The sequence below is a fragment of the Equus przewalskii genome, chromosome 21, assembly GCF_037783145.1.
Source record: "Equus przewalskii isolate Varuska chromosome 21, EquPr2, whole genome shotgun sequence".
In the NCBI taxonomy this organism is placed as follows: Eukaryota; Metazoa; Chordata; class Mammalia; order Perissodactyla; family Equidae; genus Equus; species Equus przewalskii.
The window spans coordinates 27166157-27179893 of record NC_091851.1 but is presented as its reverse complement, the minus strand read 5'-3'; the positions used below and the strand labels follow the sequence as shown (position 1 = coordinate 27179893).

Genomic DNA, 13737 nt, shown 5'->3' with positions numbered 1-13737 from the left:
ACATTTTCAGAGTTAAGAAGATAAGGGTAGGGGGGACCAAGGCTTAGCGACGGGGCAGGACATCAGATGCCACTGATGCACTATATTCCTTTGGCAAGTACCTCTCTGGGCCTGTTTCCCTATCTTAGATGGTTCTGAGCTCGTCCAGAGCAAAGGACACGATGGTGTACTGGGTCCCAGGAGCGTCGTCCCGGGATGTTGTGTATCTGGGGAACAAGTAACACGGCCAATTCCGTGCCGCGAAGGACTTAGACAGGCGGGGCCAAGGCGGGCAAGTGCTTGGGCTCGCCGGTTTGCGCATGCGCCTTGAAGGAGACCGGCGTTCCGTGCGTGCGCGTGCGCGAGCCTCGAGTCCGCCGGCCGCGCATGCGCCCTTGGTTGGCGGGAGTTTCGGAAGCGGCGGCGGTGGCGCGCACGGCAGGCGGCGCAGCGGCCTGGCACCAGGAAGGAGCGGTCGCCGTAGCGCAGGGAGGACCCGGGTTAACCTGGGGCTGCGGAGAAAGGGGTCTGTCGCCTTGTGTTTCAGAGACGGAGGCTCCGGGCTGGGCGGGCGTCGCTCTGAGGTCAGGAAGTCGCAGGCCTCTGCCCAGACGCGGCGCCGCTCAGCCCCGCACAGGAGGCTTTGGCGTCGGCGCCTCCGCCCAGCCCAGCCCAGTCGCCGCCCCCCGACAGGCTGACTGGGGGCACCGGGGGCTCCGCAGCCTCCTCCGGGAAAGAGGAAACCCAAGGGCGGGCCGCAGCGCTCGCTCGGGGCCTGTGTGCAGAGCAGACGGTCTGGATTCCAGAACAGTGGTTGAGGGCTGGGGTGGCTGGAGGCCTGGGTTCGAATTTCGCCTCTGCCCCAGGCTGGCTCTCTGACAAGTTTGGGCCAGGCCTTTGCCCCTCTGAACCTCAGTTCCCCTATCTGCAACGTGGAATTAATAATAGTACTTAGGGAGCTGTAGAAAGGATTAAATGGGATGATGAGGCGATGATGCAAATTAAGTGCGGACTTACGTAGACAGGGCCTATGAGAAACTCGTAGCAAGGGACAGTTGTTGCTGTTACTATCCGGGCTTGAATCTGTGGGCATTTAGATCCTTGACCTACCCCTCCTTGTTCTGTTATCTTTCCCATGTTGCCCTTTGACGTATATTCGTTTTTCTTTACTAAGCATCCCCCACGTACAGATTTCTGCTGGGACGGGAGGTCAACTCGGAAGATGCAGAGATGCCTCAGTCCTGTCCCTGCCCTCTTCCAGTCGGTTGTCTGTGACAGCCCCTAGGAGTACAGTCTGGCTGGGGAGACAGCCGTGTAAACAGGCTTTACGCCAGTGCTAGGGAGACCAAGGGGTGGAGCAAGCAGCCCTGCCAGAGACGTGATGTGAAAGCCTCACGTTTGAGCTGGGTTGGGAAGGATGAATAAGTTTTACAGGCGCTGTGTGCAGAGATTGAGAAGTGGTGCAGGGAATGGGAATGGCAGGAGAGAGCAGGAACGGGCAGGTTGGGACTGGCTTCTGAAAGGTGTTGAATACGCTGGAAAGATCTCTGCTGCTGTCCAGAAAATGCGTTGGAAAGGAGCAATGCTGGATGTAGGAAAACCAGCGGAGAAGCTGTTAGATTCTTGGGGAGCGTGGGGGAGAGATGGTGGAAATTATGAAACCTGAACTAAACTGGTAACCGGAAATGGAGGAAAGGCTTAGAGACTGTTGGAGGTAGCGTGGACAGGCCTTTGGATCTGGAGTGTTAATAGGAAGTAAAGGATGATGTAAATTTCTTGTTTTGAAGACCATGTAGATCATAATGCCATCGACTGAATTAGGGATTTAGGGACTAGTTAAACACAAAGCATTTGGGGAATAAGATGAGGGAGGTGTTAAGGGAGATATGAGGATCCTAGTGATAACTTGGAAATTCTGAACAGGAAGCAGTGAACCCTGCTGATATTCTCTGGAGGGGGTGGGTCAGGTGGGACTGGGCTGAGCCCTGTCAGGTAGGTAGAGTGGGGCAGAGATGGGCAGTTCAGAGAGTGTGGAAAGCACAGGCCTATTCTGAGGTAGCAAAGCCCCAGCAAGATGAGGGCTGAAATGTGGAGAACAGATCACCTCATTTTCCTCTTCCAGGGTTCTCCACCCAGGATGACTTCAGTGACAAGATCAGAGACTGTAGAAAGTGAGTATTGTAATGAAATTCAGTACCTCTTACCTTGGGCTCAGGTTCTGAGCTGTACTGAGATATCTTCCTGGCTCCTGGTGGCTTTGGAGTCGCATATTCATGCATGTGTTGAGATGCTTCCTCCGTGTTTCCATGATCTGGGGCCTGCATTTTCTTTTTCCACCTTTTTGCATAGGTACTTACTTGTGGTGGGTTTGATTCTGTATTTTGACTCTTTTATAATAAGTGCTAGAAGAGGAACCAGTGATGTCTAAGACTCAAGATCATCAATTGGAATCAGATCCCAACCCTGTTGAAGTGTGTGGTAAATCGTCTGCCTCCCTGGAGATGACTCAAGGCGTTTCACAGGAAAGAGTTCACCTTGGCTCTAGCGCTAAAGAGGGGGGAAGTTGTGATCTCAGCCACCAGGAAGGACTTCAGTCCACGTCCCTTCATCTGACCCCCCAAGAACAGTCTGCCCCTCGTCAAGACAGGAGGCAATCCTGGCGGCGAGCAAGTATGAAAGAAATGAACCGGCGGAAGTCACTGCTTCCCTTTCATCAGGGCATCACAGGTGGGGTGCTATGTACTTAAGACAGTGGAGTTCCAGCTCAGATAAGAGGCAGTGAGGTATGGCAGAAGGAGCATAGTACCATAGACATGACTTTGCTACTTCCTACCTGTGTGACTGAGCAAATCACTTCACCTCTCTGAGCCTTAGTTTCCTCTTCTATAAGAGGAATATTCTAAGTACTGATGTCAAACACTTAGTAAGTGTTCAGTATTATTACTATTTGTATCATGTTATTAGCTGCTCATTGTCATCTGTACCATGAACAGAAAGTCTGATTTACAGTTGTCCGACTCACCCTCTGCTAGGAGGAGAGGCATTAAAGATGTCCTGTGGCTCTCTGCCTCATATCCTAAAGTGGAACAGAAGGTGGATGTGTTGTATCTGATTTTAGGCTTTATAACTGAAAATATGTCAGAAGGAAGAGCACATAAAAATATCTAGAGTGAAAATCTAGTTTTTAGACATGCTGTATTTGAATGTGGTTTGTGTTTTGTGTGAATTTACAGTAAGCATTGAAGTACAGGATTTAATGTGGAAAGTCTAGCATGTTTTAGGAAGAACTGGCAAGCTGTGTGACCTGGAGCAGGTTACTTAACCACCTTTGCCCTACAGTCCTTATTAGTAAGCAGGATGAAATAATATCTATTTTGCTTTGCTGTGTGAGGATTAAATGAGTTGATATATAACACACTACTTAGTGTTATGGTGGCACATAGTAAGTAAATCACTCAAACGTCAACCTATTGTGATTATTTTAAAGATATCACCTCACTTCCAGATAACCTGATGTCTAGAAGGAAATCTGGGTAAAAACAGCCATTTACAGTATCAGAAAATTATACCACAGTTATGCTCATGCACCTTACTCCATAGGTGTGCCAAGAAACAGCAGTTCCCTAAGATCACCCAGAACACGTGGACCTAAAATTCCGTATAACAGAAAATCACTGATGTGATAAGATCGGTTCTCTTGGTTATTCCTGACCACTTGCCGGGTTTCTTTGGCTATAGGCAGAGGTGTTCTGTTTTTCATGACTAACAGCAATGAGAAGTAATCAAGAGAGGAGACAAAAGAACTTTAGAAACACAGCCAGCTGAAGCTGGAGGGTGAAAAGACAAGTCTCTTTCATAATTCTCAAGGCAAACTTCCTTTGCTGTATAATAATTGATGTTTTTAAATGGATATAATTGACAGAACAGTATGTATGTCTGATAGTTGTTTGAGGATTCAGTGGCCTTATTATGCATAAGGCCCATCCAGTTCAGGCTGACTCACTGTGTGACCTTGGGCAAGTTACCTATTACCCAGCCTTTGTGCCTCAGTGTCATCTTCTGTAAAATAGAATTGATAAGATGTTTGCCTCAAGTTTTAATGTGGTGTGTATAGCATTTAATAAAATGCCTTTTACATAGCAAGTGTTCAACATAATTACTATTAATGTTATTATTAATAGTAATTATGTTATTAGGTTGTTATAGAGAGGCAGCATGGTGTTAGAGGGAAAAACACAGGTTTTGGTGACAGACTTGGGGATGAACTCTGGCTCCATCAATCTCTGGCTTCAAACAAGTCATCTCTCCTCTGAGAGTTTCCCCAACTGTGAAATGGAGCTTGTAGTTTATAAGAAGACTCTTAAGACAATGTATTTAAAGCATACCTCAGTGCCTGTCATAAAAAAGTTCAAATGTTCTCATCTCTTCAAATGTTGAATATAAAACATCAAAAACAGTTAAATTATTTTTTATCTACCTTGTTTAACAAGACAAGATTTTAATGCAATACATAAAATGTTCTTAAATCCTTTTGAAGTTAAGATGCACAAATGGGTAAATTTTATTCCTTGGTGATCCTGAAAAAATTAGATGTGACTGTATAGGAATTCTCCCTTTGATTAGGGAAGGGTGCTTGGGTATTCTTGCCTTAAGTTGAACTGCATGAAGAAGGAGGTAGATTTTCACTTTTTTTACTTTGCTAACTGTGTGAGTATCTAGCTGCTTAAATGTGACATTTTATGTTAGAGCTCAGCAGATCCATCAGCGTCAATTTAGCAGAAAGCAAACGGCTTGGTGCTCTCCTGCTTTCCAGTTTCGAGGTGAGATTCTTGGGATGGGAAATACTTTCTTTTTTCTATCTTTTTTTAACTGTTACTGTAACAGCCCCAAAGAGAGATCAATACTGTGTGATGCAACAGTTAAGATTGAGATTCTCTCTAGTTGGGATTAATTTAAAAGCCAGATTTAATCCCAGCACGTGGATTTTTCCTGGACTCGGCTGACTACTGATTCCATTGGTGCTGCTGCTGCTACTGAGCAGCTAACGGAGATCTCCCCAATCCTGTGTCTTTTACCTATTAGCAGCAAATGATGAGAATTTAGACATTTGAGGTCTGACTACATATTAAGTGTGTGTTATATGGCTAACTGGTGATTACGTCAGTTTAGATAAGCAAGTCATGTGTGTGAATTAAATGACCATTTTTTTTCCTGAACCAAAAATCAAATCGTATAGTCTGAGCAACAGAGTTTTTTTCCTGATCTATTTATTTGTTTATATGAAAGACTTAGGTGTAAAAATTAAATTGTATTTACTATCACCTTTATTAAACATCATAAAATTACATGAACTCAGGACTGGCCTGGAAAATCTTGGTTGTTGTGCTGAAAATGCTTTTCTTTATTTAGTTCTCTGTTCAGAAACTTGAACCTTTCCTAAGAGGCACTGAGGGCTTCAGTCTTGAAAGTTTTAGAGCCACAGGTAAGTTGCTAAGAACAAATGAGTGACCTTTGACCTTGGCTTGTACCTTCTAAGGTCAGTCGAAGCCCCACTCTCAGGATCCCCATTTAAGGAGCTGCTGCCTCACAAAACCAGCCCCCATCCTTTTTTTTTGGAATTGCATTAGAAAAAAATAAGAATATCTATTTATGAAGTTCAGAGGTAGAAAAGTGAAAAGAAAGCCTCCCTCCCACCATGACCCCCAGTCTCAGTTCCTCTCCCCAGAGGCAGCCATAGCCCCCAGCTTCTTGTGTAGCCTTGCAGAGGTATTTATTGCATTTACAACATTTATACCTTAAAATCAAATGAGAAAAACTCTGCACTGTTCTTTACCTTGCCTTTTTTTTTTTTAACATTGGCACCTGAGCTAACATCTGTTGACAATCTTCTTTTTTTTTCTTTTTCTTCTTCTTCTCCCCAAAGCCCCCCAGTACATAGTTGTATATTCTAGTTGTAGGTGCTTCTGGTTGTGCCATGTGGGACGGCGCCTCAGCATGGCTTGATGAGCAGTGTTAGGTCCACGCCCAGGATCTGAACTGGCGAAACCCTGGGCCATAGAAGTGGAGCATGCAAACTTAACCACTCAGCCACGGCGCTGGCCCTGCCTTTTTTTTTTAACTTAACAATTTATCTTTCAGATTTTTCCATATTGCACATGTAGAGCTGTCTTGATGTTTTAGTAACTACATGGTATTCCATTTTATAAATGTAGTATATTCGATTTAACCAGTTCTTTATCAATGGCTTTTAGGGTTGTTTCCAGTTTTTTGCTATTACAGTGAATGAGGTGATGAATGCCTTTTTACACAAGCCTTTTGGCACACATTCATGTAGAAATAAGATAAGTTTCTAGAATTGGAATTAACTAGGTCAAGTGAAATGATAAACATTCCAGAAAGGTTGTAACAATTTATTCTCTTACCAACAAAATATAAAAGTACCTGTTTTCTCACATTCACCAACACAATTTTATCAAACTTTTAGATTTTTTTACTATTTAATAGATGATAAAAGGTATTTTGTAGTTTTAATCCTTTTGAAGAGGATAAGCATTTTCTAGTATTTTTTAGAGCCATTTGTATCTTATTTTCTGTGTATTATCTGTATCCTTTATTCATTTAAAAAATTGGGATGTTGGGTCTTTTATATTGATTTGTAGGAACTCTTTATATGTTAAGGCAATTAGCTGTTCATCTGTGACACGTCACAAATATTCTTTCCCAGGAAGCGATTTTCAGCTTTCTAGGAAATAGCTATTCTCCTTACTGTATATTTACCCAATCATTCAGGGTCAGAAATAATACCCACTTAAAAGACCTGGAAAATACATGGCCTCAGACTTACTTGTTGTTAAAATTGTTTATCTCAGAACTGCACCATCACCATCATTAGAGTAGATATGCCAGGGTTATCTTGATAGCTCTTTAACATATCCTTTCCCCTCTGCATCCCTCACCCGAATGTGGTTGTGGACTCTTCCAAGTGTAAGCAGAGACTTGTTTTTGCTTAAGCCCATAATTCTTCATTTGCTTCCAACATGTCTCATTATGCTCTTGCCCGTTGCCTGACTTCTGTAATACGTAGTTCCTTCTAGTGCCAGCAGTTCAGATCTCTTGGAGAGAATGAAATGTCAGTACAGGTATACATTTTTAATTACTTTTTCACCAGTCAGGTACAAAAAACACTACCATAAATGCCATAAAGAGGAGTTGTCTTCCGTGTTATCTATACATACCCAAAGGAAAAAAGATAAAATCTTTCTACATATTTATATCACTTTTTTGAATGAGTGAGAGGACCAGAATGTAACAGGCACCCTAGAGGTGAGACTACCTTAAGTATGTTACATCTTTGTGAGCAGCTCACTGTGAAAATTGATATTCTCTTTATTTTATAACATAATTTTATTCTCTCTAGCTTCTTCTCTTTCTGAAGAATTGAAACATTTTGCAGACCAATTGGAAAGTGATGGAACTCTACAAAAATGTTTTGAAGATTCAAGAGAGTAAGAGCAGTTGCCCTTCTGTCCTAAATTATAATTGAATTAAGACTTAGCATTTTAATTAGACAGTTGTTCATTCACTCAGCAAACATTTATCCAGCATCTCCTATGTACCAGGCTTTTCTAGATGCTGGAGATGGAACGTTAAGTCAAACAAGAGATCTTTTCTTATATATTGTAATAGGAGAGACAGTCAAACAAATACATAGAAAATGATGATTTCAGATAGTGATAATCTAAGAAATTAATAAATATGATGGTGATTTGAGAGGGTAGGCAACTTTAGCTAGAGTGTTCAGAGAAGACCTTTAATGATTTGACCTTTGGACTGAGATCTATAGGCCTGAATGGTGAGAAGGAACCAGCTATGGAAAGATGAGAGGCAAAGCATTTTCAGATCTTTGCTAGCCATGCAAGTTGGAGATAAAGTTATGTTCTTTAGCTGCTGGCAAGCAAGAATATTAGGAAAAAATTTTAAATCCCACTCCCAAACTGGTAGGCCCTCTATGGGAGCCATGCCCAACGCTCCACCCCCTGCCCGCAACAAATCGTGCCACTTGGGCTTACATCATGAACTTTTAAGTTTTGACTTCACAAAGGTCTACTTTTTCACAGATTCTTAGAATTAACATTGTCTTTAGGAAATGAAAAATGTTTTAGCTCAACATAGTTTCTCTTTTAATGCAGTGCATTTAAGCCACAGGCTGCTACATCAGCCAGAGGTAATAGAGGCTGTGTATCGTAGGCTTTGGTAGAAAAACATGAAAAGTGGCACAACTAATTTGTCTTTGCCAGGTAGAGAACCAAATACATCTGCAAAATTATGGCATTTTCAGTGCCTGGTTCTTTTCCATTGGAATTAATCACCCAACTGAGCTGAGCCATCGGTGTAAGTAAAACACAGTGCTTGCCCACTGATAGCTTCAGTTTAAGTGGGAAGACTAGATGGACATATGAAAAAGTATTGTTGGGCCTTAAAAGATGTTATGATTTTGATTAGTGAGAGAGGAAGAGACTAAAAGATGATGCGAACAAAAGTTTGGAGATTGGAAACCCCCAGGTTCTTGAGACTGGGATTATGTGGGACAGAATAGATAAAGGGTAACAGTGGCAATCAAAGTTAATGAGCTGGTTGGAGTCAGAACACAGAGAACCTTAAGTGCCAGGTTAAGAACTTTTGACTTTTCTGAATGCAGTAGTCACAGAGTTTTTAAGCAAGGAAAAAAATTAAAGGAATGTTTTAAGAAAGGTTAATTTGGCCATGTGTGAATTGGAGTTGATGAGAGAAATAAATGATAGAGAGACCACTAAGAAAGCTATTACCTGGTGCACAAGTGGGATAGAGTCCCAGAATAAATATTTATCAAAAGATAAATTCTAAACCTGTTTTATTGCCATTAAAATTATGTAAGGTGTCATATTAAAAGCAAGTGCTCTTGAAAGATTTTTGTTAATCTCATAATCCTATCTGTATTCCAGAAAAGCATCAGATTTATCTCTGGAAACATCAGTGGCAGAGATGAAGGAATATATAACAAAGTAAGTAAAAATGAGCTGACCTTTTTTGGAACAATCTAAATTATCTGGGGAAATAACCAAACCTTGGAAAAATGAATAGTAAACATCCCGTTCAGTGCGTTAATACTAGTGTATCAATGCTAGATGTTAGGAAGCTGCATATTGGGGTTTTATGGGCTGTACTGATGGCCATTTTCATAGAATGGAGTCTAGGGAATAAGGATGTTAATTTGATTTTAAGAACTCCTGTTTGATTTGATTAAATTAACATCCTCTGAATCAGTCATGGTCTCTGATCGTTTAATGACCTTTTTATTCACATCTTAGAACCAGAGTAGACATCTAATGTGCTTATTGTTGCTCTGAGTGATTCAGAATGAGATGATCAAAAATTAACTGGATTTTTTTCCTGATTTTATAGATTTTCTTTAGAACGTCAGACTTGGGATCAGCTCTTGCTGCGCTACCAGGAGGAGGCTGAAGAGATCATATCCAGGTTGGATCTAGGACTGGAAATGGGAAGCCATCTTTTACCTTGTGAAGTTTTATTTGAATTGATTTCAGTTCTGTTAGCACAAACTGAATGACGAATTCTTTCTCACAGTTCAATCAACTCATCAAAGCTCTGTAAAGTGTATATCAGCGCTCTCTGACTGTAAATGGAGAGTGAGAGGGGAGGGAGGGGAGAGTTGGTGTCCCTATTTTCAGTCAGAACAGAATTGCCTCTGTTCTGTGTCCTTGGCTGCTGTTCCACATCCTGGGGGAGACAGGCACATCTCTCCCCTGTACCTGCAACCTGGGGCTGGGCCAAGAACAATAGTCAAGAGACTTCAGTGAGCACATGGCCTTTGAGCTGCAGGTGGCCAGGGCCTTCCTGGAGATACAGAGACATGAAAGAGGGTGATGGAAGAGGGTGTACAGGAGAGAGAGGATCTTTGTCTGGGTCTTGAAGGCTAGATTTTGATTTATTGACCATCTAAAGCAGTGATTTTAAGCATTTTTCCCAAACAATCTTAGCTAGAAACGCAACTATAAAAATTAGCCAAAACCCTAATTGCAAAAGCAGCCCCTTAGTAGAGAGATGCTTTGAGGAACGTGGTTTGAAAAACTTTCCCAGTCCAGGCATTGATGGTTACCAGTTACTTTATTCACCCTGTACATGTTCTGTTTATGAAGATAGATAATGTGTAAGATGGCAGTTTCAGAATAAAAACTTTTGATGGGGTATAGCTTATTGGTTAAGAATGCTTCTGGAAGCATACTATCTCTATTTAAATCCTAACTACTTAGTTCTGTGACCTTGGGCAAGCCACTTATCTTTAAGCCTGGAGTTCCTCATTTGGAAATGGGGATTAGTACCTACCTCACTGGATTATTGTGAATGTTAAATGAGGTTAAATGGAAAGTGCTTAGCAGTGTCTGGCACCCAGTAAGCACTGGGTAAACTATAGTATTGTTATTAAAGAGTCATCAGTTTCCATGAACTCTAGATAGTATTCAGTTATTTTAGATAATTGTAGTGGGCCAGACATTGACCTGAGGATGGCAAGATTTGGCTTTACCCCAGGTATAGTCCTTTTTGTAAATGGACCTGAAGCTTCTAGCATTTCCTGGAGTCCAGTGATATAAAAACATTAATACTGGATAATTGTTTCAGAACCTCTTGTTAATAAGAGAGCCTATACTTACAATGGGGTGGAAGAATATTGATTCAGGTTAATAAAGCCTTATGGGAGGTTTTTTCCCCCATAGGTGCTGTTGCATATCTTCCCCAGAAAATAATTATAAAATACCTTGAAAGATCTTTGTTTGTTTATTTTATTTTGTTTTTAGAGGACCAGCTGAAGCCAAAATTACTGAAGTTGGAGTGGGACCTACTACATGTCTTGGGTCTTCCCAGAGTGAGATCCTTAATACAAAGCCTGACTACCAGAAAATAGTGCAGAACCAGAACAGAGTCTTCGATTGGATGGGGTTGGTGGTGAGTTGGCTCCTGTTTATTCGATTGAGTTACCCAGCTTTGCTACCTTGTCCTCCTTGGAAATTAAAAGACCTGGAAAATACGTGTAATAAGATAAGCGTATTTAACTCTACTTAGGGGAAACATGGAGTGACAACGAAAAAATAAATATATGGTGATAAATGCTAATAAAGCAGGGTAAGGGAGAGGGTGCCTGGGGGGGCAGCAGGTAGCTGTATGGAGCAGTTGTTGACGGTCCCTCTAAGGTGTTATTTTAACAGAGACTTAAAAGAAATGAGGAAGTGAGCCATGAGGACATTTGGGAGAATAGTGTTATACCAATCCAAGTGTCAACAGGAAGCAGATGGTACTGGATATAGGGTAGTTCAAGGAGAGCTTTTTTTTTTTTTTACAAAGGGGCTATGTATAAAGGTGTGGGTATCAGGGTTAGTGATCTGGAGCTTAGAGGCAGCTGAGCTCTTACTAGCCCTAGGCCTGAAGGAAGGGAGGGAGGAATAGTTACTGTGGCATCTGGGAGGAAAGTCACATAATGGGCTTCCTTGAGAGAGCCATGACCTTTAGTTGAGAGACACAGCTAACTCGAGATGACCCTTCCGTGAGCAAGGCTGGGTAAAAATATCCTGACCTCATCCAGCTCCTTCCCAGTTGGGCTCCCTCTTGGCCAAATCTAGCTAGAAGCCAGAGGACATGGGATCCTGTCAGAGGTGATATTCGTCAGCCTCCTGGGGCATAGAGCAGCATGGAGAAGAGTGGAGTGTGGATCTGGAGGAGCAAACAGAAAACGTCTGGCGTAAGCATTCTGGGTTGAGAGAACAGCAAAAGCAAAGCTCCTGAGCAGGAGCCTGCCTGGTGTGTTTGAGGAACGTCAAAGAAGCCCTGGACCCTTACAGCTCACAGCTGTCTTTCGTCTGCAGATGGATGAGCTGCAAGGATCAGTGAAGCAGCTGCGTGCCTTTATGGACGAAAGTTCCCAGTGCCTCCAGAAGGTGTCAGTACAGCTTGGTAAGCACGTCTCTGAGGGAGGCAGAGCTTGCACTGTTGTATATCTCATAGCCCTTTGGATACCAACTGCCCTTCAAAACATATGATCTCAGAGGGTAAGGCCTATAGCAAGTGATTTTTTTCCCCTCACAATAACTATTATGTTGTGGGGACTCAAAGTTGGTAGGAAATTTCTAGATGTGAATTCCACAGAAGCACAGTAGACTCAGAATTAAATCTCCACAAGCTACGTTGTTTTGGTAAATCCAAGACTTAAGAGATCCCTATTGCCTTTTTCTCTCTTCCTTCTTCAAGAATCCACTAAGTGACACTGACATTACTTCTCCATTGCTTTTCCTCACCTCCTCCAGCCCTAAATTAATTGCTAGGCGTACCTTCATTTTGTTATTTATCACTCTGTATTGTGGTTGTAATTACAGCTGACTTTACTACCAGACTGCCATCTCCTTGAGGACACATGCTCTCTTATTTGTCATTGTAATGCCCTTCAGTGTCTGGCACAGTGTCTATACATTAAGTTTTCAATAAATGTTATTTGAATTTGATTGAAATTTATGTTTTGGCTCCTTTCCCCTGCAGGGAAGAGAAGCACGCAACAATTAGATCCCTCACCAGCTCGAAAGCTGCTCAGGCTTCACCCACGAAACCCACCTACCGCATTGCTCTAGATCTTGTCAGTGACCTTATGAAGGCTTTCTGCCACAAGGTGCTCTAGAGGAGGATGATGGGAAGAATGCCCCAGTGCATGATGGCTGCATGGCAGTGTGAGCTGGTGATATCTGTCCTGTTCCCTTTGAAGATAACTGGCGAACTGGAGAGCACTTCCATTTTTTTCTAAAAGTGATGGAATTTATGCACCCGAAAGAATGTTGTATAGACATTTTTCCAAGAATGTGCAAAAGGTTTGAGACTTCTGCTTTGGAATGACCTTCAGAACTAGTAGCCCATTCTTTTAAATATCCTTTGTGGTCAGAAATCTTCATCTTGTGAGTATGTATTTCAGGTTTTGAAACAACCTAAAGTCATTCTGGACCAAATCCAATGAGACATTTTAGGAGTCAAGTTGAGTTCTAGTTGTAAAGGAATGAGGCCAGTTTTCTTGTGTGGCTCTGAAAGCGATGTTAGGTCGAGGACTTGTGATCATGTGGACATGTATATCACTTCACAAGATGTCCAAATTGAGAGAAATACCACTCATTCTCTACGTCTGGATGTCTATCATGTGCTTTTCAATGTCCTAAATCTTGGATTCATGGCAAGAAGGATCTGAGTACCCCCTTTCATTGTTCTCTATATTTTGTAGTAATCTGCATTATAAAGTTGCACATAATTAAAAGCTTTCCCTTGTCTTTGTGTATATTTTGGGTGTGTAAAAAATTAAAAGGCAGGGAGGGCTTAGCAGTAAATAGGATTCTTTGCCACGATGCAGAAGTGAACAGTAGTGTGGAGATTTGCTCAGCATTAATTACCAATAAAACATCAACTAATTTATTATTAATGTCTGTTATTCTCTGATCCTCCTAATGATAAAACCCATTTCATTTCAATACCCAGTCATAATCTTCAATCTTAAAACTTGGGCTAAGCACCAGTTAGTGAGAAGTGATATCTCCTTGCTTTGACCTACATTTCTTATTCTTTCACTTATTTATAGAGCCCGTGCTGTATGCCAGGCACAGTTCTAGTAACTGGGGAGAGAACAAAGAACAAAAAGACATGGGACCTCCTCTCCTGACGCTCACAGTGTAAGGGGAC

The 13737-nt window shown here is 42.0% G+C and overlaps 1 protein-coding gene across 8 annotated transcripts in view; it reads left to right on the top strand.

The window, feature by feature from the left end:
- MTCL2 (microtubule crosslinking factor 2) overlaps positions 1-13476 on the top strand; it is an 86737-nt gene extending 73261 nt beyond the window's left edge. The window contains exons 1-11 of one of the 8 annotated variants that reach the window (XM_008541877.2): positions 398-563; positions 2102-2150; positions 2380-2706; positions 4726-4799; positions 5389-5461; positions 7397-7484; positions 8961-9020; positions 9421-9495; positions 10833-10980; positions 11895-11982; positions 12562-13322. In XM_008541877.2, the coding sequence (XP_008540099.1) occupies positions 2117-2150; positions 2380-2706; positions 4726-4799; positions 5389-5461; positions 7397-7484; positions 8961-9020; positions 9421-9495; positions 10833-10980; positions 11895-11982; positions 12562-12650 (1056 nt within the window). In that variant the 5' untranslated portion in view covers positions 398-563; positions 2102-2116 and the 3' untranslated portion in view covers positions 12651-13322. Of the gene's footprint in view, positions 1-355; positions 1571-2101; positions 2151-2363; positions 2707-4725; positions 4800-5388; positions 5462-7396; positions 7485-8960; positions 9021-9420; positions 9496-10832; positions 10981-11894; positions 11983-12561 lie in introns of those variants that run through there. The other 7 variants (XM_008541875.2, XR_011530813.1, XM_070588317.1 and 4 more) reach the window with 7 other exon arrangements.
- Positions 13477-13737: the final 261 nt, after the last annotated feature.